Below are 25,409 nucleotides of genomic sequence, written 5' to 3'. Positions count from 1 at the left end.
GGATGGGTGAGACACAAACCAGAGGACATGGGTTAAGGGTGAAAGGGGAAAAGTTTAGGGGGAACATGATGGGGAATTTCACACAGAGAGTGGTGAGGGTGTGGAATGAGTTGCCAGCTGATGTGGTGAATGTGGGCTCAATTTTAACATTTAAGGGAAATTTGGACAGGTACATGGATAGGAGAGAGATGGGGGGGATATGGGATGGGTCCAGGTCGGTGGGGCTAGGCAGAATAATAGCTAGGCACAGACTAGAAGGGCTGAAGGGGGCTGTTTGTATGCTGTGGTGTTCTATGGAGCAGAGAGTGCATCCAGGGTAGGGCAGACCTTCAGTACGTTGGCTGCATTTCCTAGGAGATGGAGTCCATGGAGAGGAGGGAGGTTGGTGTGATGTTCTGAGCTGCATTCACTGTCTCCTGCAACTTCTTCCAATGTTGAGCAGAGCAGTTCCTGTCCCACCAGACATGCCACTTAGACCACTGTGATCGTACAGATCTATCACCAATGTACATAGTGAATATAGTTACAGTATTTAGACTGTGCTTACAGCGATTGGCTGAGAGCTAAGCCACGCCTACTGTCTGGGCCTTAAAGGGTTGTGTCCCTAGCCAGGTCGGATCATCCCGGACTGGTCGGCCACCTGTGAAGAGCTCCTGTCTTTTGCTAATAAAAGCCTTGGTTTGGATCAACAAGTCTTTGATTCTTTCGACGAGCTCTACAAGCTTTGTCCGATTGGCATCATATTTTTAGGTGCACCAGACACAACTCCCAGCATGCTCTTCTGCACACCTCCATTCTCCATGCTTGATTCCTTGCATCATGTATAAAATTATTAGGGCTTAAATCAGGTAGCCAGCCAGCGTCTATCTCCTGGGGCAACAATAACATATCAGGGGACATCGGTTTAAAGCAAATAACCATATAACAATTACAGCACAGAAACAGGCCGGTTTCTAGTCCATGCCGAACACCTTCTCCCACCTGGTCCTATTGACTCGCATCAGGATCATCACCTTCCATGCCCCTCTCGTCCATGTAGCTATCCAACTTTTCCTTAAATATTAAAATCAAACCTGCATCTACCGCTTTGGTCGGAAGCTCGTTCCACACTCCCTCTACCTTCTGCGTGAAGAAATTCCCCCTCATGTTTCTCCTAAACTTTTCCCCCTTTAATCCCAATCCATGTCCTTTAATCCCAATCCATGTCTTCCGTGCTGTAATTGTTATGTTATGTTATATATGTTATTTGAATTTCCCCCACTCTCAATGAAAAAAGCCTGTCCACAATGACTCTCTCTGTCCCCCTCATAATTTTAAAGACCTCTATCAAATCACCCCTCAATCTTCTACGCTTCAGGGAATAAAGTCCAACAAGTGGAGGGAAGTTTAGTGGAAATGTCAGTGGTAAGTTTTTTTACACACACAGTTGTGGGTGCCTGGAATGCCTTGCCGGGGGGGTGGGGGGGGGTATGGAGGAGACTGGAACATTAGGGGGATTTAAGAGAATCTTAGGCACATGAAGGCTGGGTCATTGAGTGTATTTAAGGCAGAGGTGAATGGGTTCTTGATTAGCCAGGGCATCAAAGGTTATGGGGAGAAGGCCGGGCAGTTGGACTGAGAGGGGAAATGGACCAGTTCATGATTGAATGGTGAGGCAGGCTTGATGGGCTGAATGGCCTATTTCTGCTCCTATATCTTGTGCTTATGGGTGTCAGAAAAATGGAGGGTTATGTGAGGAGAGAGGGTTTAAATCATTGTGGAGCAGGTTTACAGTTCAGCACATCGTATGGGCCAGAGGGCTTGCACTGTGTGTGAATAAAAAGGACCTTGTTGTCTGAAGAGGCCGTGCAAAATCATTGAGGACCCCCTTCCACCCCAAACACAGCATTTTTCAGCTGCTCCCGTCGGGAAAGAGATCCAGGAGGATCAGAGCCAGCCCCACCAGGCTTCTTCCCACGGGCAGTGAGAATGGTGGACGACCAAAGGGACTGCTCCCACTGACCCTCCGAGATTCTTGTATGAAAGAATATTTATTTATCTATTTATGACTATTTGTCCTGCAGACGTATTGATGTTTGTTATCTGTCCTATGTCTGGTTGAATGACTGGGTTTTGCTCTAAGGACCAGAGCTGCTTTGTTGGGTTGTACTTGTGCAATCAGATGAGATTAGACTTGACTTGAAGTAAATCACAAAAATCTGTCGACACCATGGTTGAAGCAAAAACACAAAATGCTGGAGATACTCAGCTGGTCAGACTGTGTTCTTTATGTAGCAACGGTAAAAATACATAACCGACGTTTCAGCCTTGAGCCCTTCGTCGCGGTAGGTTTGACTTGACTTGGATGCTGCCCTGCACATCTTTCTCTCCCCTCACCTGTGAACTCCACCAAGGTTGAGGAAGGGGGGGGGGTGTGGGGGGGATTTGGTGGAGGAGGAGGAATAGATGGGAAGAGAGTTCAGAGGGGATGTGAGGGGATTTTTTTCACACAGAGTGAGTGGCGTGTGGAATGCAGTACCCGAGGAAGTGGTGAAGCCAGGTAGTCTTCTGAAGCATCGAGAAAAGGAGGTGAATCACCAAGGCATGGACCTGTGGTGATGAATGGGACTGTTATCAGACTCTTGAACAAACTCCTGTTGGTCAAAGAAAATGGCCTGTAATTTTCCCTCACCATTGACCCCTGCAATTTATTTATTCTTATTCTATGTAGAGGTTGGCTTGCCTTGATAGCACAAAAAAAGAGCAATTTTCACTGTATTTTGGTACCTGTGAAGGTTAAAAAAAAAAATTATACTGTCCTGAATAGCTCTGTTCATGATCTTACAGCCACAGGTTGGACACATCAGGCACAGGTCCACTCTCAAGGGTAACATCACGCATCCCACGATTCCGTTTCTCTCTCGCTGACTCCTGAATGAACCTCAACAAGGGAAATTCTATTTACTCTCCTACGTCCAAACTGGTCTCTGTAACTCTGCTCTCTGTACTGTGCCTGACTTGCCGTGCTATGTATGTGATGGCTTGCTGGACTGCTCGCAAACAAATAAGGTGGCTGTGTTTTGGTGACGTGACAGTAAGGCTGAACATAACCTTAGAGGTTGTGCGTCGTGTTTTTGCTGTTGTCTATGATGGCCAAAGTTGGTTCGATGGATTGGAGCTCCAGCTGCAGAGCCCCTCTCTGTCCAGGACTAAGCTGGGGGCTGAAAGCTGGACCCTAGAACTGGGCCCTGGGAGCTATGCCCCGCAAGTGGGTGCTGGGAGCTGGGCCCCGTGATTTGAACCCTAGGAGCTGGGCCCCGGGCAGTGGCTGCAATGTTCCGCACCACCCCCCCCCCCCCCCCCCCCCAAGCCCCACTTCCTCAGTGTGGAGAAACCCATGAACCCGGAGCCTTCAGCAGCGGCAGAGGTGGGCCACGGCATGCAGCAAAAGCTGCATGGAGAAGGGGCAGTTTGGGGGAGAGACATTCTCCGCCCTGCCGCAGTGACTGGGACCAGGTGCTGGTTTTTTTTACATGCTGACTTGATGAACACTTTTTGATCAGTTGAAGCTGCGGTTTGTGGTGAAGTCACTTCTTGTGAGGCCCCTGAATCTAGGGCAGAGGCTGACACAGCAAGGCCCTGCCCTGGGGCAGGTGCTGTCAAGGTAACTCCCTCGCCTGCAAGCAGCTTCCTGGTAGTCAGGCTATGTTCCAGTCTGGCCTTCCTGGGGCTTAAGCCAAATTCCTCGAAGAAAGGATCAGACCTGTGTATGTCAGCAGAGCTGATATCTGGAGATGTGCTCGACTGTCTCCAGCAGCCCTGATGTGACTAAGTGCTGTTTCTGGGAGGTGATCACTTCATCGAGGACATCCGCAAGAGGCAGTATCTTAATAAAGCAGCCTCTAGCCTCAAGGACCTCCATCACCCAGACCATGCCCTCTTCACCCTGCTACCATTAGAAAAAAGTACAGGAGCCTGAAGACGAGCACCCATTGGCACAAGGACAACTCTTCCCCATTACCACCAGATTCCTGAATGATCAATGAACCACGGACACTGCTTGACTTTGACTTTTTGTGCACTCTGTTTATTGTTGTAAGGTGGTTTATATGACTCTTTTGTGACAGATTATAGATATGTTTTTGGGAGATAAATTGGGACAGGTTTTAGTGTAGGTCACATTCAAACACTTTAAAACAGATCTTATTTAAAATACTGGAGCTCTTCTCATGTTAGACATATCGGCCCCAGAGCCTTTGCAAAAGCTTTGGAAAGTGCCCAAGAGACTTCACTAATGGATTGTTGTTTACAAATAGGCAACAGATGAAAGAATTTGTCAGAGCCGCAGATTGTCTGGAGTGGAACTTGCTGTTCTAGGAGGGTCATGTGGTTTTGAAAGGAGAGAGAGAGTCAAACAGGCTTTTTCTCATCAGTTCTACAGTTTTACAGCCTGCAGCAGCAGCTGGGACTGGAACAGGACAAGCTGGCAAGCTCGTGGAAAACCCCATTTGGAAGATGGGTTGGGAGTGATTAGTTAGCTAGGTCAAAGACATGGAGAGGACTGGCTATTAAATGTTTCACTTGAAATAAGAAAAGTGACCTGAAAGAAAGAGGTTATCATCTGGAGAACCCTGATGGAGAAAGTTTCTTCGGCATGACACTGAAGTGGCTGATTAAAAAGGAATCATTTCTGGGTGTCCAGCGAACAACAAATCTCTCTCTCTGAAAACCGACAGAACCTCCCTGAGTGGTAACCATTTGCCTTTCAAGCACCAAAGCTTGGTGAACTTTATAAAGTTTATGCACCCTTCAGTGCATAGTATAAGAATTGCCTGCAACCAGTGAACTTGGAGGAATGAGAAGTGAGATTGGACTGTGAATCAAAGAACTTTTCTGAACTTACACACTACACAACACATGCGCTTAAAATTAGAAGGGGGCTAAGTTATGTTAGTTAGGTACATAGTGATAAGTTAAAGTTTGATTCTGTTTTCATGTTTAAAGTGTTACAAGATCAAACCAACAACCACAAAGAAGGCATGTCACACAGGGGTAAAGATGAACAATTATTTTATTAACAAAAATTCACCTTCAAACTTTAATTCAAAAATCCCCCCTTTTATAACAATGTCCACTGGTTACTACGCAAATCTCTATAACAGTGTAAAACGAATAAATTCCCCAGCCTAAATATAACATATGCAATTAAAGTCTTAGTCCTATCAGCCCACAGAAAAACTTAGACACAAAACAAACACAAAACACACAAGACTCACAAAACTTCGATCTCAACCGAAGCAAAGATCATAAACAAAATTCAGTTTGTTTGGTAAACTGAAGCTAAAAGATCTTTGAGAGAGAGAGAGAGAGAGAGAGAGAGGGAGCACAAAATTCAAAGTTGTCTTGTGTTGCTGCAGAGAGAGGAACCATTGGCTTGGTCCGGATCCTTCTGGCTGCCTTTGGAATGTTCATTCCTTTATGAAATGCCCAACATTCTAAACTGTCCTCCAGACCATGACTCATGCTCTGGACCTTCTTCCACTCCACAGCACCATCGTCATGGTTTATCATCGTCTGCTCCACTAATCAATCATGAGCTGATCCATTTTCCCACTCCCCGGCCTTCTTCCCATAACCTTTGATGCCCTGGCTAAACAAGAATCTCTGCCTTAAATACACTAAATGACCCAGCCTCCACAACCCCCTGTGGCAACAAATTCCACAGATTCCCCTCCCTCTGGCGGAATAAATTCCTCCGCATCTCTGTTCCAAGCGGACACCCTTCAATCCTGAAGTTGTGCCCTCTTGTCCTAATTAACTGAGTGCGTTCCCTTCACACTTTGACATGTGAGCCCATCAGGCCACTTTGATCTGGCCAGAATGTTCTCACAGTACCTCCACAAGGGCCATTAAACTAGATTGGAACATTCTGGCAGGATAACCACAGTAAACTTCACTACTTGATGAACAAATAAAAATGCTCCATTCCTCTCACTTCCAGGTAACGGTGATCTTTGGAAAATATTAAAGTAGAAACAGTGATACGATTAACAGTGAAGGGAGTCATTCACGCAGTCTCATTGGTTTACAACCACAGACAGGCTTCACTATTCAGTGATTGGGAGAGAGAGAATGAGAGAGGGAAGGAGAAAAAGGGCATCAGGGAAAGAAGGGAGATGGGATGGGAAGAGGGTGAGAGGGAAGGGGATGGAAAAAGAGGGAGAGAGAGAAAACATCTTCAGAATACCACAGGATTCTGGCAGAACGTCATCATTTGCTGTTGAAGGACATGTGGGGTTTACAGTGAAAGTTCCCATGAAGGGGGCAGTAAGGGAGGATGCACGTCAATTGCAAGGAAATCCTTATCGGGGAGTGTGCGGTTTAATGTTGTTCTCAGGGGAAGGTAAGTAATTTTCAAGTGAAGCCAGAGAGGGCTGGCACACAATGATCAGCAAAAGCTGATGCCACGTGGCAGGGGTTTCAAACCTGGAAACTTAACAAGATGGTCACTGGAAAGAATTTGCATTTAAGAACAAAAGAAATAAACTAATGGAAGAGGAAAGAGGCCATTCAGCCCATCAAGTCCACTTGAGTCCCAGCAGAACATTCATATGAAACGAGCAGGAGTCGGCCATCTGGCTCTCAAGCCTGCTTCGCCATACAACCATACATGGCCGTGGACTCAGTTCCTGTTCCCCATGACCCATAGCATCACAACCACACAAACACGGTGTTTTAAAGATCTTGAATGAGGCAGCCTCTCCTGCTTCCATAGACAGAGACTTCCATAGATTCACTCTGTCTGGGAGAAGCAATTTCCCACTCATCTCCCTCCAAAGTAAATGAGGTAAATATGCACCTCAAAAAAACTTTGGGGAGCCCACACTTGGAGTATTGTGTTCAGTTCTGGTCACCTGATGTGGAAGCTGTGGAGAGGGGGCAGAGGAGATTCACCAGGATGTGGCCTGGATTGGGAAACAAGTCTATGAGGCGAGGTTAGCAGATCTGGGACTTTTCTCTTTGGAGCGAAGAAGGATGAGAGGAGACTTGATAGAGGTCCACAAGATTCTGAGAGGCATAGAAAGGGTGGACAGCCAGCTTATTTTTCCCCAGGAAAATACTAGAGGACATCTGATTAAGGTGAGGGGAGGAAAGTTCAGGGAGACATTAGGGGTAATTTTTTTTTACACAGAGAGTTGTGGGTGCCTGGAATGCATTTCCAGGGCTGCTGGTGGAGGCTGGAACATTAGGGATATTTAAAAGACCCTTAGGCACATGGATAAAAGTAAAATAAAGGGTCATGGGTGTGAGGGATGGCTTAGTTTGTTGAGTAGGTTTATGTTGGTTAGCACAACATCGTGGGCCAAAGGGCCTGTACCGTACTGTAAGGTTCAATGTTCTCAATAGCCTCCCCCGGATTTTTGGGCTACATCCGTAGTTCTAGTCTCACCTGCCTATGGAAGCAACTTACCTGCCTCTTTCCTGTCTCTCCCTTTCATAATTTGATGTTTGGATGGGATCCCCTCTCATTCTTCTGAATCTCAGTGAGTGCAGGCCCAGGAGATTCAGTCTCTGCTCATGGTACAAGGGCTAACCCCCTCATCTCTGGAATCATCCCAGTCAACCTCCTCCGCAGTGGATCTAACGCCCCCCCACCCCCCGTCAGTCCCACCTCCTCTCCCAGTACCCCTTCAACATATTCCCCACAACTCTTCAAAGGTTCCTTTTCCCACTTAAATACAGCAGAATCAGCTTTATTGTCAAACCTGATGATATGTCACGAAAATTGTTTTGTGGCAGCAGTGTTGTGCAGAAAAAGGCGCAAAATTACTATAAATTACAATTCCATAAATACAAGATTTAGAACCATAGAACATTACAGCACAGAAACAGCCCCTTCAGCCCTTCTAGTCTGTGCCAAACCATTTTTTTTGCCTTGTCTCATTGCCCTGCATCCAGTCCATACTCCTCCACACCATTCCCAGCCATGTACCTGTCCAAATTCTTCTTAAATGTTAAAATTCAGCCCGCATTCACCACTTCAGCTGGCAGCTCATTCCACACTCATGTTCCCCTTAAAATGTTCCCCTTTCAACCTTAAACCATGTCCTCTGGTTTGTATCTCACCTACCCTCAGTAGATAAAGCTGGCCTGTGGCAATGCACATCTCTGTGAGTGAACCGGCCCCGTTTGTACCACTGCGCTGGCGGGGCAGCTGCAGAAGATGGCACCATCGGGGCTTGCTCATTGCCTCGTGGCATAGGCCACAGCTCGTGCCCCAGGCAACGGGATGACATCACCATTGCGTGGGGCGGAACTCCCGTGGGCCTTAAAGGATCGCGTGTGAAATTCAAATAAACAGTTTTACTGAGTCCAGTGGTGTTTTCTGTGTTGGAGCTGCCGCTACATTGGTGACCCCGCAGAGTCTAGACATTATCGGGTCTCCCAACATGGATTCGTTGGCAATTAGCACCGTCTCCGTGAAACCCCCCCCCCTTTGGACCCATTGGCCCACACGTGGTTCGGGCAGGCCGAGTTGCAGTTTCATCTTTGGCAGATTACCTCGGAGTCCACCATGTCCTACCATGTGGTGAGCACCCTCGACGAGGAAACCACGGTTAGAGAGGACGACCTGATCAACGATCAAAGCCCTCCTCCTCGGCACCTACAGTCTCTCCCATCGGCACCTTGTGGCCAGGCTAATGCACCTCGACGACCTAGGAGACAGAGCCCAGCCCACCTTGATGGATGAAATGCTCGACTGGCAGAAGGTCACAAACCCTGCCTGATGTTTGAGCAAGCCTTCCTTGAACAGATGCCAGAGGACATGCAACTCCTACTAGAGGATGAGGACTTCTCGGACCCCAGGAAGGTCGCAGCCCGTGCGATGTGGCAAACTAAATAAGAGAATGAGGCCGTCATGAACCAGGTCGCCCACCCTAGACCCAGCCGACCACAGCTACCCCCAGACAGAGGATGGAGGAGCACCAATCCACCTGGTGTTTCTATCACCAACGATGGGGAGCCCAAGCCCGCAACTGCCGCCAACCCTGGTTGTACCAGGGAAATGACCAAGCCAGCCGCCACTGATGGCTGCAACAGCTGGCCACACGAACAGCCTCTTACACGTGGTCGACAAGGGTTAGGGTTAGGGTGGACACCAGAGCAGAGTTGAGTGTGCTGCCCCCGAGCGCCCTTGAATCCTGCACAAAAGCACGAGGCCCCACCCCATGGGCAGCGAACGGCACTGACATAAAGACCTTCAGCACACTGACTATTCAGGTTCATCTCGGGCAGGATAAATACCTCTGAAAATTCCTACTGGCCACCGTGAGAACAGCTCTGTTAGGAGCCAACTTCCTCAGAGCACACAGCCTGCTGGTCGACCTGAAGGGCAAGAGGCTCGTGCACGCTCATACCTTCCAGACCCTCCGACTCGAGCCATCCAGCACGCACAGCCCAGGGATAGCGACCGTCTGTACGCCCAGAAATGAGTACTCCCACATCCTAGATGAGTTCACTGCCACCAAGCCCCAACACAGCGACTGTCACCATATTGCCACGCAGGGCCCTCCATTCCCACCAAGGCCAGACAACTGCCACCAGAGAAGCTGCAGTTAGCAAAAGAGGAGTTCTCCCACCTCCAGGAACTCGGCATAGTCCGCAGATTGGACACCCCCTGGGCCTCTCCCCTGAACATGGTCCCAAAGGCCTCTGGGGGTTGGCGCCCGTGCTCAACAACTGATTATCCCATCCCCCACATTCGGGACTTCACGGCCAACTTATGCGGCGCCAAAGTTTTCTCCAAGGTCGACTTGGTGAGGGGCAACCAGCAAATCCCCGTACATCCGAATGATATTGGCAAAATCACTTACATTACCTCGTACGGCCTTTTCGAATTCCCGCAGATTCCTTTTAACCTGAAGAATGCAGCCCAATTGTTCCAGCGACTCATGGTTGAAGTGGGTAGAGACTTGGACTTTGTGTTCATCTATCACAACAACATCTTCATCGCCAGTCGATATCACAATGGGCACAAGACCCATCTGTGCACACCGCAGATGAGCCAGCACTGTCGCGAGACAAGGTTAGGACAGACTACAGTTCCCCAGGCCAGACACCTGGTCCTGCAGGAGTTCACCGGGACGGTCAACTTCTTCCACCACTTCCCCACATAGCACCCTCGGTGGACGCACCCACCACGGCCATTGGGGGTGTCCTTGAGCAAGAGATTGATGGGCAGTGGTGCCCCCTGGCATTCTTCAGCTGGCACCTCCGACCACCCAAGTTGAAGTGCAGCACGTTCAACAGGGAGCTTCTGGCCTTGTACCTCGCAATCAGGCACTTCTGCTACTTCCTGGAGGGAAGACCATTCACTGCCTTCATGGACCACAAGCCGCTTACTCATGCCCTCGCCATGGCTAAAGATCCCTAGTTGGTCCACCAGCAGTGACATCTTTCCAAATCTTGAAGTTCACTGACATCCGACATCAGGCGGGTAAGGACAATGTCGTTGCCAACATGCTCTCCAGACCTACCATCCACAATTTGTCCTCTGGCCTGAACTATGCCCAATTATCTCAGGCCCAGAGGGACGACAAAGAGGCGCAGGCCTTCCGAACTGCCATCACCGGCCTGTGCCTCAAGGACCTGAAGCTGCCAGGCAACACGACAAGGTCCTGTGCAATGTCTTGACCAACTCGCCACAACAGTAGTCCCCCAACAGTGGAGGCAGGATGCGTTTTGGATGATTCACGACCTGGCCAACCCCTCAGTCAAGACATCGGTACGCATGGTGGTGGAACGTTTCATCTGGCACAAATTAAAAAAACAAGTGGCCCAGATGGCGAGGAATTGAACACGTTGCCAAGCTTCCAAAGTCCAGCACCATATCAGAGCCCCGGTACAACATTTTGACTCGCCAGCCAGGAGGTTCATTGACATAGTGGGCCCACTACCAGTGTCCAGGGATGCCCACTAACTGCTGACTGTGGTCAACCGGGCGACGAGGTGGCTAGAAGCCAATCCCATCGAGGACACTTCCACCAAGTCCTGCGCCAGAGCCCTGCTCACTAACTGGGTCGCTCATTTCGGTGTTCCAGCCCACATGACCAGTGACAGGGGCATCCAGATCTCTGCCCTCTGGGTGCATCTGGCAAACTGGGAATAAAGCTCCACCACACCACGACCTATCATCTCCAAGCGAATGGACTTGTAGAGCGCTTCCACCAGCACCTCAAGGCGGCTCTCATGGCACAGCTAAAAGGAACCAACTGGACAGAAGAGCTGCCGTGGGTCCAGCTTGGCATTCGAACGACTCCAAAAGAAGACCTCCAGGAGTCATCCGCAGAACTCGTCTATGGTGCACCGCTGTCGCTACCAGGGGAGTTTTTCAGAGCGGGTGCTGAATCTGGAGGTGAGACCCTGGCCCTTCTTGCGGACATCCGCAATAGACTCGCCTCGCTGGCACCCCCACCACCCACCCCCCACAGCAAGCACCTGGCCAACGTCACCAAAGAGCTGGCCTCAACAGAGCTTGTGTTCATCCGGTGTGGCCCACACCCGAGCTCCCCTGCAGCAACTGTACGAGGGCCCGTAAAAAGTCCTCCATTGATCAGGAAAGACTTTTACCCTGGACTTTGGGGGCAGGGAGGAACTATTCACAGTCGACCGACTGAAGCCGGTGCACATAGACTTAGACCAACCCATGCAGACTGGGCCGCCTAAATGGAGGGGTCAGCCGCCCAAGTGGCAAAATGCGTAAGCTGGTTCTTGGAGTGGGGGGGGGGGGTGTTGTGTGGTGGTGCATATCTCTGTAAGCGAACCAACCCCGTTTGTACCAGAACGCTGGCAGGGCAGCTGCAGAAGATGGCGTCGTCGGGGCTCATGGCTTAGGCCACAGCACGCGCCATGGGCGGTTCAGTGGTGTGTTTCTGTGTATAGCAGATGCTACAGGCCTACATTTATTCTGTCTACCCCACTCATAATTTTAAATACCTCTATCAAATCTCCCCTCATTCTTCTCCGCTCCAGGGAATAAAGTCCTAACCTGTTTAACCTTTCCCTGTAACTCAGTTCCTGAAGTCCCGGCAACATCCTAGTAAATCTTCTCTGCACTCTTTCTCTCCTATTGATATCCTTCCTGTCGTTTGGTGTCCAAAACTGCACATAATACTCCCAATTTGGCCTCACCAATGTCTTCTACAACTTTACCATAACATCCCAACTCCTGTTCTTTTTAAAAGAAAAACTAGTGCAAAAAGAGAAAGTGAGGTTGTGTCTGTGATTTACTTGTCTGTTCTGAAATCTGATGGCGGAGGGGAAGAAGCTGTTTTTGTACTGTTAGGTGTTCATCTTCAGGCTCCTGGACCTCCTTCACCATAGTAACAATGAGAAGTGGGCATGGTGTGGGTGGTTGGGGTCCTTGAGGATTGAGGCTGCTTTCTTGATTTCCTAAATGAATTGAAGACTGGAGCCCATGATGGCTCAGGCCGATTTCACAACTCTGCACGATTTTCCTGTCCTGTGCATTGGCACCTTCGTGCCAGTCAGTGCGGCAACCAGTCAGAATGCTGTCCACAGTACACCTGCAGCAATTTGCAAGAGTCTTTGGTGGTGTACCGAATCGCCTGAAATTCCATTGGAGTTTATTGCTGTCACTTAACTTTCCCATCCACACGTGTGGGGTGGGGGGGGGTGGGGGAGAAGCGGAGCATCTGAAGGAAACCCACTCAGTCACAGGGAGAACATGCAAACTCCAAGCACGCACACAGCGCCCGAGGTCAGTAATGTACCCAGATGCTGGGGCAGTGGCGCTAATGCTTCTCATCCTCATGACCAGGGTATAGAAAACAAGTGTGTGGATCAGCCATGCAAGAGACAGGCAGCTGGGAGTACAAGCAAGAAAATTGCATGAGTGTTAGAATCAGAATTAGAATTGATTGTCATGAACAAGACATGAAATTCGTTGTTTTGCAGCAGCGTTACAGGGCAAATGTGTATATAAACCACCTGACCAGAATAAATTAACCTAGTGCACGAAAAGTCAAAGTGAGGCCATGGCTGGGGTTCATTGATCATTCAGGAACCTGATGGCAGCGGGGAAGAAGCGGTCCTTGTGCCGCTGAGGGCTCGTCTTTAGGCTCCTATACCTTTTCCCCGATGGTGGCAGAGTGAAGAGGACCTGGCCTGGGTGGTGGGGTCTTTGAGGATAGAGGCTGCTTTCTTAAGACACTGCCTCACAAGTCCTCGATGGAGTGAAGTCTGGTGTCCGTGATGTCACAGACTGAGTTAACAACCCTCTGCAGTTTATTCTTGCCCTGAGAGTTGGCGCCTCTGTACCAGGCGAGGTAAAACCAGCCAGAATTCTCTCCATGGACCACCTGTAGAAGTTTTAGAGACTCTTCAGTGAACATATCAAATCTCCTCAGACACCTCACAAAATATATTGGGCAGTACTGTTAGGGAAGCAGTTAACGGTTACAGCACCAGTGACGCAGGTTCAAATCCCGCGCTATCTGTAAGGAGTTTGTACTTCTTCCCCATTACTGCGTGGGTTTCCCCCAGGGGCTCCTGTTTCCTCCCACCCATCAAAACATAACAGGGATAGCACGTCAATTGGGTGTAATTAGGGCAGCACAGGATTGTGGGCCGAAAGGATCTGTTACTGTGCTCAATATCTAAATTAAAAATTACACAGAAGAGCAACGGTGGTAGAAGACGCACAAAGGCCTTGCTCTGTTCATTACTGATCTCTCTCTGTAACTGCATTCTACATGATGTGTGATTGTTGTTCTGTGTATGCACTGACTTCCAGAATGGCTTGCAGATGTAGCCTTTTCACTGGATGTGAAAGAGTGGGTTGAGGTAGCCTTGGTTGGACTCTGGAGCATGTTGTAGAACAAGGAGACCTTGGGGGGCATAGTTCCCTGAAAATGGACAGAGCAGAGAAGAAAGGGTTTGGCACACTGGCCTTCATATTGCACAGGGGGTTGAGCATGGAAGGTGGGTGGGTTCAAGACGTAGGTGAGAACTGCATGCAGTTCCAGGAAGTGGGGGAGAGTGGGGGGGGGGGGGGGTGGGGGGGGAGAGACAGAGGAGATTCAACTTTGCTTTGGCCTTCTACCAGACAGCCAATCTTCAATTTACACTTCCCGTAATACCATGGGCTCCAATCTTGTTGAACAGCCTCGTGTGTGGAACCTTATTAAAGGCCTTCTGAAAATCCAAATCAACAGCGTCCACCGACTCTCCATTGTTGTCCTGCTTGTTACTTCCACAGAGAACCCCACCAGGCAAGATCTCCTGGGACTGGGATGATCGACTCCTGATTATGGGATTGAAAGGGTTATCCTACAAGGAGTGTTTGACAGATCCTGGCCTGTGCTCATTGGAATTTAGGAGAATGGGAGTGGGGGGGCAATCTCATTGAAACATTTTGAATGTTGAAATGTGTGGACAGAATAGATGTCGAAAGGTTGTTTCCCACGGTGGGAGAGTCTAGGACAAGATGACATAACTTCAGGGTTGAATGGTGGCCACTTGGAACGGAGATGAGGAGGAATTTCTTTAGCCAGAGGGAAGGGAATCTGTGGAATCTTTTTCCACGAGTCCAGGTCATTGGGAGTATTTAAGGCAGAAATTGATAGGTTCTTGATTAGCCAGGGCATCAAAGGTTATGGGGAGAAGACCGGGCAGTGGGACTGAGTGGGGAAATGGATTGGCTTATGAATAAATGGCAGGGCAGACTCAATGGGCTTAATAGCCTATTTCTGCTCCTATATCTTATAGTCTCATGACCAATCAGCACCTGCCGTTGGGCGAGGCCTGACTCCACCCACTGGACAGCATGCCCCTGAGGCCCAGTGACTTCAGTTCGCCCGATGCCCTGCTCGCTTAGTGCCATGTAGGGTGGCCACTCGCTCCACCTATTGGTTAGTGCCGTGCAGTTTTCAGGGTGTTGGAATAGAGGGGAATGTTCCACCACTGACTGGCTGCCCTTGGTACTGGGATGATGGGGGGGGGGGGGGGGGGAGGTGGAAGGGACGGGGGCGTGGCGCTCAGGGGCAGGTGGGGAGCAGGGAGCCCCTGCTGATCATGGAAATGGGCAAGCGCGAGTCACGGGAAGGCAGACTCAGCACAGAGTGGTGGTGGTGGAAAAGTGTGTCAGGATGGAGGTGACCCAGTTCTGGATGGTCGGTGGCTCACCCCACTACTGACATCACAGCACCCACTCAGAGACCAAATGAGTATGTTTCCACCTTCAATCTGCAATGAGTAAGTAGATTGATGTTATCACGAGGTGCTAGGAAGGGTTCTGGAGACCTCTGGATGTGAACTCAGCAGCCACCTCACATACAGAGGGGGCCAAAGGCAGCCCACACCGAGATCCATCGGCCAGGAGGATGGTGCTGTGAGAGGCAGCAGCTTGCGGATGGCAGCCCTGGCCCAGACAAACTGCCCTGGTTGCACTCCTGCACAGCTGGCCAGCCAGACTAGAAATAGCTCGTTACTCCAGCCACCCTCAATGTCCCGGCAACCCCAGCGCTTCATCACCGTGTCCCTGGCACACGGGTGTTGGATCCGCACTGTTGCAGGCATGAGCAGGGCCAGAAGAAGACATGAGGTTGCTTTGGCAGACAAGGTGAGGGAAAATCTAAGGGCTCAGTGGTCTACATCTGCTCTGCAGTCTTAGGGCCTTATGGCTTCATCTCATACACTAAGGGCAAGAGGATTGTAAGGGACAAATTGGTCCTCTTGTAGATCAGAATGGTTGGCTATATCTGGAGACAGGTGCGATGGGGAGATCTTAATTTTTTTTGCATCAGTATTCCCTGAGGAAGCAGGCACAGAGTCGTGGGAAGTACGGAAAACAAGCAGTAAGGTCCTGCAACCTACACAGATTAAAGAAGCGGAGGTGCCTCCTGTCTGTGGCGGCATGGTTGGCATAGCATTTTGCACAATGCCATTACAGCGCCAGCGATCGGGATCTGGGTTCAAGTCCCGAGCTGTCTGTAAAGAGTTTGTACGTTCTCTGTGGTTTCCCCCCCCCCCCCCCACCCTTCAAAATGTACTGGGGTGTGTAGGTTAATTGGGTGTAATTAGATGGCAAGGACTCGTGGCCCAAAAGAGCCTGTTGCTGTGCTGTATGTCTACATTTAATTTTTTTTAATTTAAAGGAAATATGGGTGGATAAATCCCCAGAGGCCTGATAAGATATTCCTTCAGATCTCAAGGGAGGCTGGTGTAGAAATGACGGGCTCTGGCAGAAATATTTACAACATCCTCAGCCACAGGTGACGATCGGAGGGGAGCTCACGTTGTTCCGTTGTTTCACAAAGGCTCCAAAATGTTTTTGAATATTTTATGATTTTCCAAACTCAAACATTATTTGTGTCAATCTTAACAATATCAATAATGACTACAATTTACAATTGTCAGTTTTATACAAAATGTTCAGTAGAGTTCAATCTTTTTCTGTCCCCTCCCCCCCCCCCCCCCCCCACCCTTTTACATCCTCCACTTAAAACTTAACTAACCACAATTACACACAAGGATATAAAACATTTATCAGGGGTTTATGAATTTGTCACAACACCATGGCCAGAGCTCAGGCTGTTTCCTTCCCTTGACTTTACCTGGATGGGATGGGACCTCCCCCAACCGACTGAGGGATAAACAGGGGGGAGGGGAGTAGAGCAGCGAGGCCCGATGGTCCACACTACAATCGTGCTCCTGTGGAATTTAAGTATGGTTGCCAAATTTTCACAAAAGTGTTCCACTTTTTCCTTAAGTTGTAAGTAATTTTCTCCAGGGGAACCAGCTTTCTGTTTCCGTGTTCCAACACATGATGCTCAGGCAGGAGTCGGATTTCCTGATAACCGCTATGCACTTCCTGACCACTGCCAATGTGATCATTACAAATTGGATTTGAAATTTGGCCAAGTTTATCATGAGTCTTACATCCATTAAGTTTCCCAACAGGAACAACTCTGGGTCCTATTTCTTCACCCATTGTTTTTTCCAGGGCTTGGCCCAGTTCCACCCAGAAGAGTCGCACCTTGGTACATGTCCAGGTTGCGTGCACAAAGGTTCCTGTCTCAATGCCACATTTAAAACATTGGTCTGATAATTCTGGTTTAGATCTCTTCAATTTTTGCGGCGTCAGGTACAGCTGGTGTAGAAAGTTGTACCAGCCTGTACTGCGCATTAATAATTGCAGTTGGATCAACACCACTCATCAATCGTTAATCCTAAATCCAACTCCCACCTCAAAAAGGCTCCAAAATTAACCCTGTAAATGATAGGCTGGTGAGCCTGATGCCAGTAGTCGATAAATTATTGGAAGATGTCCAAGGACAATGAATATATAAGTACTTGGATAGCCAGGGACTGATTAGGGATAGAACATGGCTTTGTGTGTGGTACGTCATGTTAAACCAATCTTACAGAGTTACCAGAAAGGCTAATGAAGGAAAGGCTGTGGATGTTGTCCACGTGGACTTTGACAAGGTCCCACATGGGAGGTTAGTCAGGAAGGTTCAGAAGCGAGGTATGGTGAAATAATGAACTGTATTTGTCAATGGCTGGACGGGAGAAGCCAGAGAGTAGTGGTGGATGATGCTTCTCAGACTGGAGGCCTGTATCTAGTGATGTGCTTCAGGGATAGGTGCTGGGACCATTGTTGTTTGTCATCTATATCAATGATCTGGATGATAATGTGGTCAATTGGATCAACAAGTTTGCTGATGGAACTAAGATTGGAGACGTTGTGGACAGTGAGGAAGGTTTTCAAAAGTTGCAGAGGGATCTGGACCAGATGGAAAAATAGGCTGAAAAATGGGAGATGGAGTTTAATGCAGACAAGTGGGAGGTGTTGCATTTTGGAACCAAGAAAGGACATACACAGTGAGTGGTCAGGCACTGAGGAGTGCGGTAGAACAGAGGGATCTGGGAATACAGATACATAATTCCCCGAAAGAGAGCTTTTGGCATATTGGCCTTCATAAATCAAAGTATTGAGTACAGGAGTTGGGATGTTATGGTAAAGTTGTATAAGACATTGGTGAGGCCATATTTGGAGAATTGTGTGCAGTTTTGGTCACCGAACTACAGGAAGGATATCAATAAGCTAGAAAGAGGGCAGAGAAGATTTACTAGGATGTTGCCTGGACTTCAGGAACCGAGTTAGAGGGAAAGGTTAAACAGGTACGGACTTTATTCCCTGGAGCAGAGAAGAATGAGGGGAAATTTGATTGAGGTATTTAAAATTGCAAGGGAGATAGACAGTAAATGTAGGTTGGCTTTTTCCACTGAGGGTGGGTGAGACACAAACCAGAGGACATGGGTTAAGGGTGAAAGGGGAAAAGTTTAGGGGAAACATGAGGGGGAACTTGTGTGGAACGAGCTGCCAGCTGACATGGTGAATGTGGGGTTAATTTTAACATTTAAGAAGAATTTGTACAGGTAAATGGTTGGGCGGTGTGTGGACTGGGTGCAGATCAATGGTTTGGCACAGACGAGAAGGATCGAAGGGGCCTGTATCTGTGCTGTAATGTTCTCTGGTTCTATAATTAAGAATAATTAAATGGCAGTGAATCTTTACCACCAAAAGGCAAAAAAAAAGTCCCGTGTGTGGCAGTGTGCATGTGGCTATGTCAAGGGATTCTGTCTGTACACATGTGTCTGTGGGGGTATGTGTTTGGGCATTGTGTGAGTGTAGGTTTGTGGGTGTACGTGTGTGTGCGGTTGAATGGGTGTGTGTGAATGTGTGCGAGGGTAGTGTATCAGTGTGTGTGGGTGTGTCAGGATCTGTGGGTGTAGTGGGTGTGGGGGTGTGTGCGGTGGTGTGGTTCTGGGTGTGTCTCACTTGTGGATCAGTTTGGGATTGTGGGTGGAAGGGTGTGGATCTCACTGTGTGGGGCACATGTCTGAGTGAATAGCTGAAGACAAAATGAAATTGTAAACGCTTTGCAAAGCCCCACACCACACAGATCAAAACAGGAATACAACATGAACTATCCAGAGAGAACAAAAACACTGTTTAGTGCCACGCCTTTATGCCAGTGATCAGGACAGGGGTTCGAATCCTGCGATGCCTGTAGGGAGTTTGTATGTTCTTCCTGTGTCTGTGTGGGTACAGTAACAGTCCATGGTACCCTATCCCCACATGTTCTGGGAATTCAGGAGCCTGATGGCTTGGGGGTAAAAACTGTTGCCCAATCTAGACGTAAGGGCCCGAGTCCTACCACATGGCAGAAGGGGGAACAGTTTACGTGAGGGGTGTGTGGAGACCTTCACAATGTTTATTGCCTTTTGCCTGCATTGAGTGTTGTCGATGCCCTTCATAGTAGGAAGAGACCCCCCAATAGTCTTTTCCACTAACTTCTTTCTCCTCTGCAGGGTCTTGTGGTCCGAGGGGGTACAACTTCCAAACCAGGCGGTGATGCAGTTGTGCAGGCGGCCCTCCATACATCCTCTGTAGAATATAGTGAGGATGGAGGGTGGGAGATGGACTTTCCTCAGCCTTCGCAGGGAGTAGAGGAGCTGTTGGACTCTTTTGGCTACGGAGCTGGAGTTAGGGGACCAGGTGAGATTCTCCGCCACGCACCTCAACAGTGGAACCGACAGTGGTCAGCGGAGTGTGGTATGTGTGGGGGGGATATATTTGTGTGCGTGCACGTGGAGAGTGTATTTGTGTGCGTGCGCACGTCTGTGTGTGTGTGTGTGTGTGTGTGTGTGTGTGTGTGTGTGTGTGTGTGTGGGCGGGGGGGGGGGTATATTTTTGTGAGGGTGGCTGTGAGCTCAGGTTTCAGAGAAGTGATGTGCAGGACCAGAGACTGTGGAGGGAGGTGAGATGGTGGCGAGGTGTGTGGGAGGGGGATAGTGTTGGGGAGCAGGTATCATCAGGAGAGATCCTCCTGTTCTCCTGATTGACTTATTCTCTGCCTCACAATAACACTGCCTCTCCCATTCCCGCAGCTGCCCACCCCCCCAACAACTCTCTGTCCTGAGTTCCAGCCCCCAAAATCAACAGTTTCTTTCCTGGATACCCTTCCTCCAGTGGTTTGTTATTGGTGCCTCTTCCCCCCCCATCTCAGCTCCGACGACTGACACCTGTCCTCTCGTTCAAACCCGAATCCTCCCTCCGCACATGCAGCTCAGCCGGACAAGTTCTTTGTTGCATGGACTCCAGCCTCTGCAATGTGACCCGTTGCTGTGGAAACACTTGGTAGGTCGGGCAGCGTCTGTAGGTATAGAAGCAGAGCCAACGATCTGGATGGATGAGGATCTGGGAGCAGGAGTGTTGCGGCTTCGCCTGCAGGGGTTGCCCGATCCCTATCTAGGTTCTTCGCTGTGAGGAGAGTGCGTGGGCTGGCTTTTTGTGAGCTTAGGAGAGGAGGGAGAGCTTGTGGGGGTGAGGGCTCAGGGTGGGAAAGCTCAGGTGGGGGTATTTGGCGGCAAGAGCTCGAGGGAAAGTGAGTGTGAGAGTTTAGGGGTGTTGATCTTGAGGGGGTGGGTGAATTCTGGAGGGGGTAGGTGAAGTTCAGATGGGTAGAGCTCAGTGGGGGTTAAGCTTTGAAAGGTGGGGTGAGAGCTCGGGAGGTGTGACCTTGAAGGCGGGCTGGGATAGTGAGAAGGTGGCCTTGGGTGTTGAGCCTGGATGGGGGTGAGCTGGGACAGGATGGGGTGAGTTGGGATGGGGTTGAGGGATCAGGGTGGGGTGAGCTGGGATGGGGTGGGCACAGGGCGAAGGGTGAGCTGGGACTGGGTGGGGTGAGCTGGGATGGGGTGGGCACAAGGGGAAGGGTGAGCTGGGACAGGGTGGGGTGAGTTGGGATGTGGTTGAGGGATCATGGTGGGGTGAGCTGAGACGGGGTGGGCACGGGGCGAAGGATGAGCTGGGACAGGGTGGGGTGAGTTGGGACAAGAGTGGGCACGGGGGAAGGGTGAGCTGGGACGGGGTGGGGTGAGATGGGACAGGGCAGGGGTGTGGGCACAGTGGGGAGATAAGCTGGGACAGGGTAGGGTGAGTTGGGATGGGGTGAGCACAGGGGGAAGGGTGAGCTGGGAGAGGGTGGGGTGAGTTGGGACAGGGTTGAGAGATCAAGGTGGGGTGAGCTGGGATGGAGTGGGCATGGGGGGAAGGGTGAGCTGGGGCAGGGTTGGGTGAGTTGGGACGGATGTGGGTACGGGGAAGGGTGAGCTGGGACAGGGTGGGGTGAGTTGGGACGGGGTGGGCACAGGGGAAGGATGAGATGGGACAAGGTGGGCACGGGGGGAAGGGTAAGCTGGGATGGGGAGCAGAGCAGAGTGAAGAGTACTGGCCTGTCCTGCAGCATCGAGGTGTTGTAGTTGATCAGAGAGGTCCAGTTTATCAGTGAGGAGAGGGTGTTGTGGCTGGCAACGTGGGAGCAGATCAGACAGGCCTGTCTGTGAGGTTGTTCGTTCCTGAACTGGGATCACCATCAATACCTGGATCCTGGTGACAGCAATGAGTTGGAACCTAGGTCACCATCAGACCAGACTGTGCCAAGACATACCAGAGCAGAATTTGATATCGCTGGATGTACTGGACTGGACCAAACCTGAAATGGACAAAACTGCCGGGGCATGACTGCACTTAGGGCCAGACAATACAGAACTGGAAAGGATCAGTCCATAACAGACCAGGCAAGGACTGGACCTGTCTAGACCTAGACCAGACTTGACTAAACGGGGATCAGGCAAAGCCAGTCCAGTCTGGGTAGAATACTGGACTGTTTTGTCCAGGATCGGACCAGACCAGGACCAGGTCTAGACAGACGAATGTGAATGAGGACTGGAGCTGGCATTAGTTGAGGTGTCATAACAGAGACTCTGTCAACTCTCTCTGGCTTCCTTTATTGTTCTGATTTAAATATTTACAAATAAACCCTCGACGAGAAGCTTTAACCGGATTTGCCCAAATCCTGGTTTCTCTATCGTTCTGCGTTGGCTCCGAGACATTTATTTCTTCGGACCTCCTCTGCACGCCTGTCCTGGAATAAAATAACCAGTCATTAGAAGGCTGTTATAGACACAGTGGTCAGTCCCAGTGAAGCCCCTCTCCCGTCCCATCCTTCACTCCCAGGGTCAGTTCCAGTGAAGCCCCTGTCCCCCGTCCCATCCTTCACTCCCAGGGTCAGTCCCAGTGAAGCCCCTCTCCCGTCCCATCCTTCACTCCCAGGGTCAGTCCCAGTGAAGCCCCTCTCCCGTTCCATCCTTCATTCCCAGGGACAGTCCCAGTGAAGCCCCTGTCCCCCGTCCCATCCTTCACTCACAGGGTCAGTCCCAGTGAAGCCCCTCTCCCGTCCCATCCTTCACTCCCAGGGTCAGTCCCAGTGAAGCCCCTCTCCCGTTCCATCCTTCATTCCCAGGGTCAGTCCCAGTGAAGCCCCTCTCCCGTCCCATCCTTTACTCCCAGGGTCAGTCCCAGTGAAGCCCCTCTCCTTTCCCATCCTTCACTCCCAGGGTCAGTCCCAGTGAAGCCCCTGTCCCCCGTCCCATCCTTCACTCCCAGGGTCAGTCCCAGTGAAGCCCCTGTCCCGTCCCATCCTTCACTCCCAGGGTCAGTCCCAGTGAAGCCCCTCTCCCGTCCCATCCTTCACTCCCAGGGTCAGTCCCAGTGAAGCCCCTGTCCCGTCCCATCCTTCACTCCCAGGGTCAGTCCCAGTGAAGCCCCTCTCCTGTCCCATCCTTCACTCCTGGGGTGAGTCCCAATGAAGCCCCTCTCCCGTCCCATCCTTCACTCCCAGGGTCAGTCCCAGTGAAGCCCCTCTCCCGTCCCATCCTTCACTCCCAGGGTCAGTCCCAGTGAAGCCCCTCTCCCATCCCATCCTTCACTCCCAGGGTCAGTCTCAGTGAAGCCCCTCTCCCATCCCATCCTTCACTCCTAGGGTCAGTCCCAGTGAAGCCCCTGTCCCCATCCCATCCTTCACTCCCAGGGTCAGTCCCAGTGAAGCCCCTCTCCCGTTCCATCCTTCATTCCCAGGGTCAGACCCAGTGAAGCCCCTCTCCCGTCCCATTCTTCACTCCCAGGGTCAGTCCAGTGAAGCCCCTGTCCCCCGTCCCATCCTTCACTCCCAGGGTCAGTCCCAGTGAAGCCCCTCTCCCGTCCCATCCTTCACTCCTGGGGTCAGTCCCAATGAAGCCCCTCTCCCGTCCCATCCTTCACTCCCAGGGTCAGTCCCAGTGAAGCCCCTCTCCCGTCCCATCCTTCACTCCCAGGGTCAGTCCCAGTGAAGCCCCTCTCCCGTCCCATCCTTCACTCCCAGGATCAGTCCCAATGAAGCCCCTCTCCCGTCCCATCCTTCACTCCCAGGGTCAGTCCCAGTGAAGCCCCTGTCCCCCGTCCCATCCTTCACTCCCAGGGTCAGTCCCAGTGAAGCCCCTGTCCCCATCCCATCCTTCACTCCCAGGGTCAGTCCCAGTGAAGCCCCTCTCCCGCCTCATCCTTCACCCCCAGGGTCAGTCCCAGTGAAGCCCCTCTCCCTTCCCATCCTTCACTCCCAGGGTCAGTCCCAGTGAAGCCCCTGTCCCCCGTCCCATCCTTCACTCCCAGGGTCAGTCCCAGTGAAGCCCCTGTCCCCATCCCATCCTTCACTCCCAGGGTCAGTCCCAGTGAAGCCCCTCTCCCGTCCCATCCTTCACTCCCAGGGTCAGTCCCAGTGAAGCCCCTGTCCCCCGTCCCATCCTTCACTCCCAGGGTCAGTCCCAGTGAAGCCCCTCTCCCGTCCCATCCTTCATTCCCAGGGTCAGTCCCAGTGAACCCCTCTCCCGTCCCATCCTTCACTCCCAGGGTCAGTCCCAGTGAAGCCCCTGTCCCCCGTCCCATCCTTCACTCCCAGGGTCAGTCCCAGTGAAGCCCCTGTCCCCATCCCATCCTTCACTCCCAGGGTCAGTCCCAGTGAAGCCCCTCTCCCGCCTCATCCTTCACTCCCAGGGTCAGTCCCAGTGAAGCCCCTCTCCCTTCCCATCCTTCACTCCCAGGGTCAGTCCCAGTGAAGCCCCTGTCCCCCGTCCCATCCTTCACTCCCAGGGTCAGTCCCAGTGAAGCCCCTGTCCCCATCCCATCCTTCACTCCCAGGGTCAGTCCCAGTGAAGCCCCTGTCCCCCGTCCCATCCTTCACTCCCAGGGTCAGTCCCAGTGAAGCCCCTCTCCCGTCCCATCCTTCACTCCCAGGGTCAGTCTCAGTGAAGCCCCTCTCCCGTCCCATCCTTCACTCCTAGGGTCAGTCCCAGTGAAGCCCCTGTCCCCATCCCATCCTTCACTCCCAGGGTCAGTCCCAGTGAAGCCCCTCTCCCGTTCCATCCTTCATTCCCAGGGTCAGACCCAGTGAAGCCCCTCTCCCGTCCCATTCTTCACTCCCAGGGTCAGTCCCAGTGAAGCCCCTGTTCCCTGTCCCATCCTTCACTCCCAGGGTCAGTCCCAGTGAAGCCCCTCTCCCGTCCCATCCTTCACTCCTGGGGTGAGTCCCAATGAAGCCCCTCTCCCGTCCCATCCTTCACTCCCAGGGTCAGTCCCAGTGATGTCCCTGTCCCCCGTCCCATCCTTCACTCCCAGGGTCAGTCCCAGTGAAGCCCCTGTTCCCCGTCCCATCCTTCACTCCCAGGGTCAGTCCCAGTGAAGCCCCTCTCCCGTCCCATCCTTCACTCCTGGGGTGAGTCCCAATGAAGCCCCTCTCCCGTCCCATCCTTCACTCCCAGGGTCAGTCCCAGTGAAGCCCCTCTCCCGTCCCATCCTTCACTCCCAGGGTCAGTCCCAGTGAAGCCCCTCTCCCGTCCCATCCTTTACTCCCAGGATCAGTCCCAGTGAAGCCCCTCTCCCGTCCCATCCTTCACTCCCAGGGTCAGTCCCAGTGAAGCCCCTGTCCCCCGTCCCATCCTTCACTCCCAGGGTCAGTCCCAGTGAAGCCCCTGTCCCCATCCCATCCTTCACTCCCAGGGTCAGTCCCAGTGAAGCCCCTCTCCCGCCTCATCCTTCACTCCCAGGGTCAGTCCCAGTGAAGCCCCTCTCCCTTCCCATCCTTCACTCCCAGGGTCAGTCCCAGTGAAGCCCCTGTCCCCCGTCCCATCCTTCACTCCCAGGGTCAGTCCCAGTGAAGCCCCTGTCCCCATCCCATCCTTCACTCCCAGGGTCAGTCCCAGTGAAGCCCCTCTCCCGTCCCATCCTTCACTCCCAGGGTCAGTCCCAGTGAAGCCCCTGTCCCCCGTCCCATCCTTCACTCCCAGGGTCAGTCCCAGTGAAGCCCCTCTCCCGTCCCATCCTTCACTCCTGGGGTGAGTACCAATGAAGCCCCTCTCCCGTCCCATCCTTCACTCCCAGGGTCAGTCCCAGTGAAGCCCCTCTCCTGTCCCATCCTTCACTCCTGGGGTGAGTCCCAATGAAGCCCCTCTCCCGTCCCATCCTT

General features: G+C 51.5%; 2 protein-coding genes across 4 annotated transcripts in view; one reads left to right on the top strand and one right to left on the bottom strand.

Annotated features, from left to right (window-relative positions):
* The window catches only part of LOC138760279 (uncharacterized), a 154,535-nt gene that overhangs the window by 49,744 nt on the left and 79,382 nt on the right, over positions 1-25,409 (top strand). Inside the window, exon 3 of the mRNA XM_069930641.1 lies at positions 19,381-19,567. Coding sequence (XP_069786742.1) covers positions 19,381-19,567 — 187 coding nt within the window. The remainder of the gene's footprint in view (positions 1-19,380; positions 19,568-25,409) is intronic.
* LOC138760278 (stathmin-4-like) overlaps positions 21,854-25,409 on the bottom strand; it is a 106,233-nt gene continuing 102,677 nt past the window's right edge. For 2 of the 3 annotated variants that reach the window (XM_069930637.1, XM_069930639.1), the window contains one exon: positions 21,854-21,998. In XM_069930637.1, the coding sequence (XP_069786738.1) occupies positions 21,939-21,998 (60 nt within the window). In that variant the 3' untranslated portion in view covers positions 21,854-21,938. The remainder of the gene's footprint in view (positions 21,999-25,409) is intronic. The other variant, XM_069930638.1, reaches the window with a different exon arrangement.

Source organism: Narcine bancroftii, chromosome 4, assembly GCF_036971445.1.
Source record: "Narcine bancroftii isolate sNarBan1 chromosome 4, sNarBan1.hap1, whole genome shotgun sequence".
NCBI lineage: Eukaryota > Metazoa > Chordata > Chondrichthyes > Torpediniformes > Narcinidae > Narcine > Narcine bancroftii.
The sequence above is the reverse complement of the archived record's forward strand: the minus strand, read 5'-3'. Positions and strand labels throughout refer to the sequence as shown.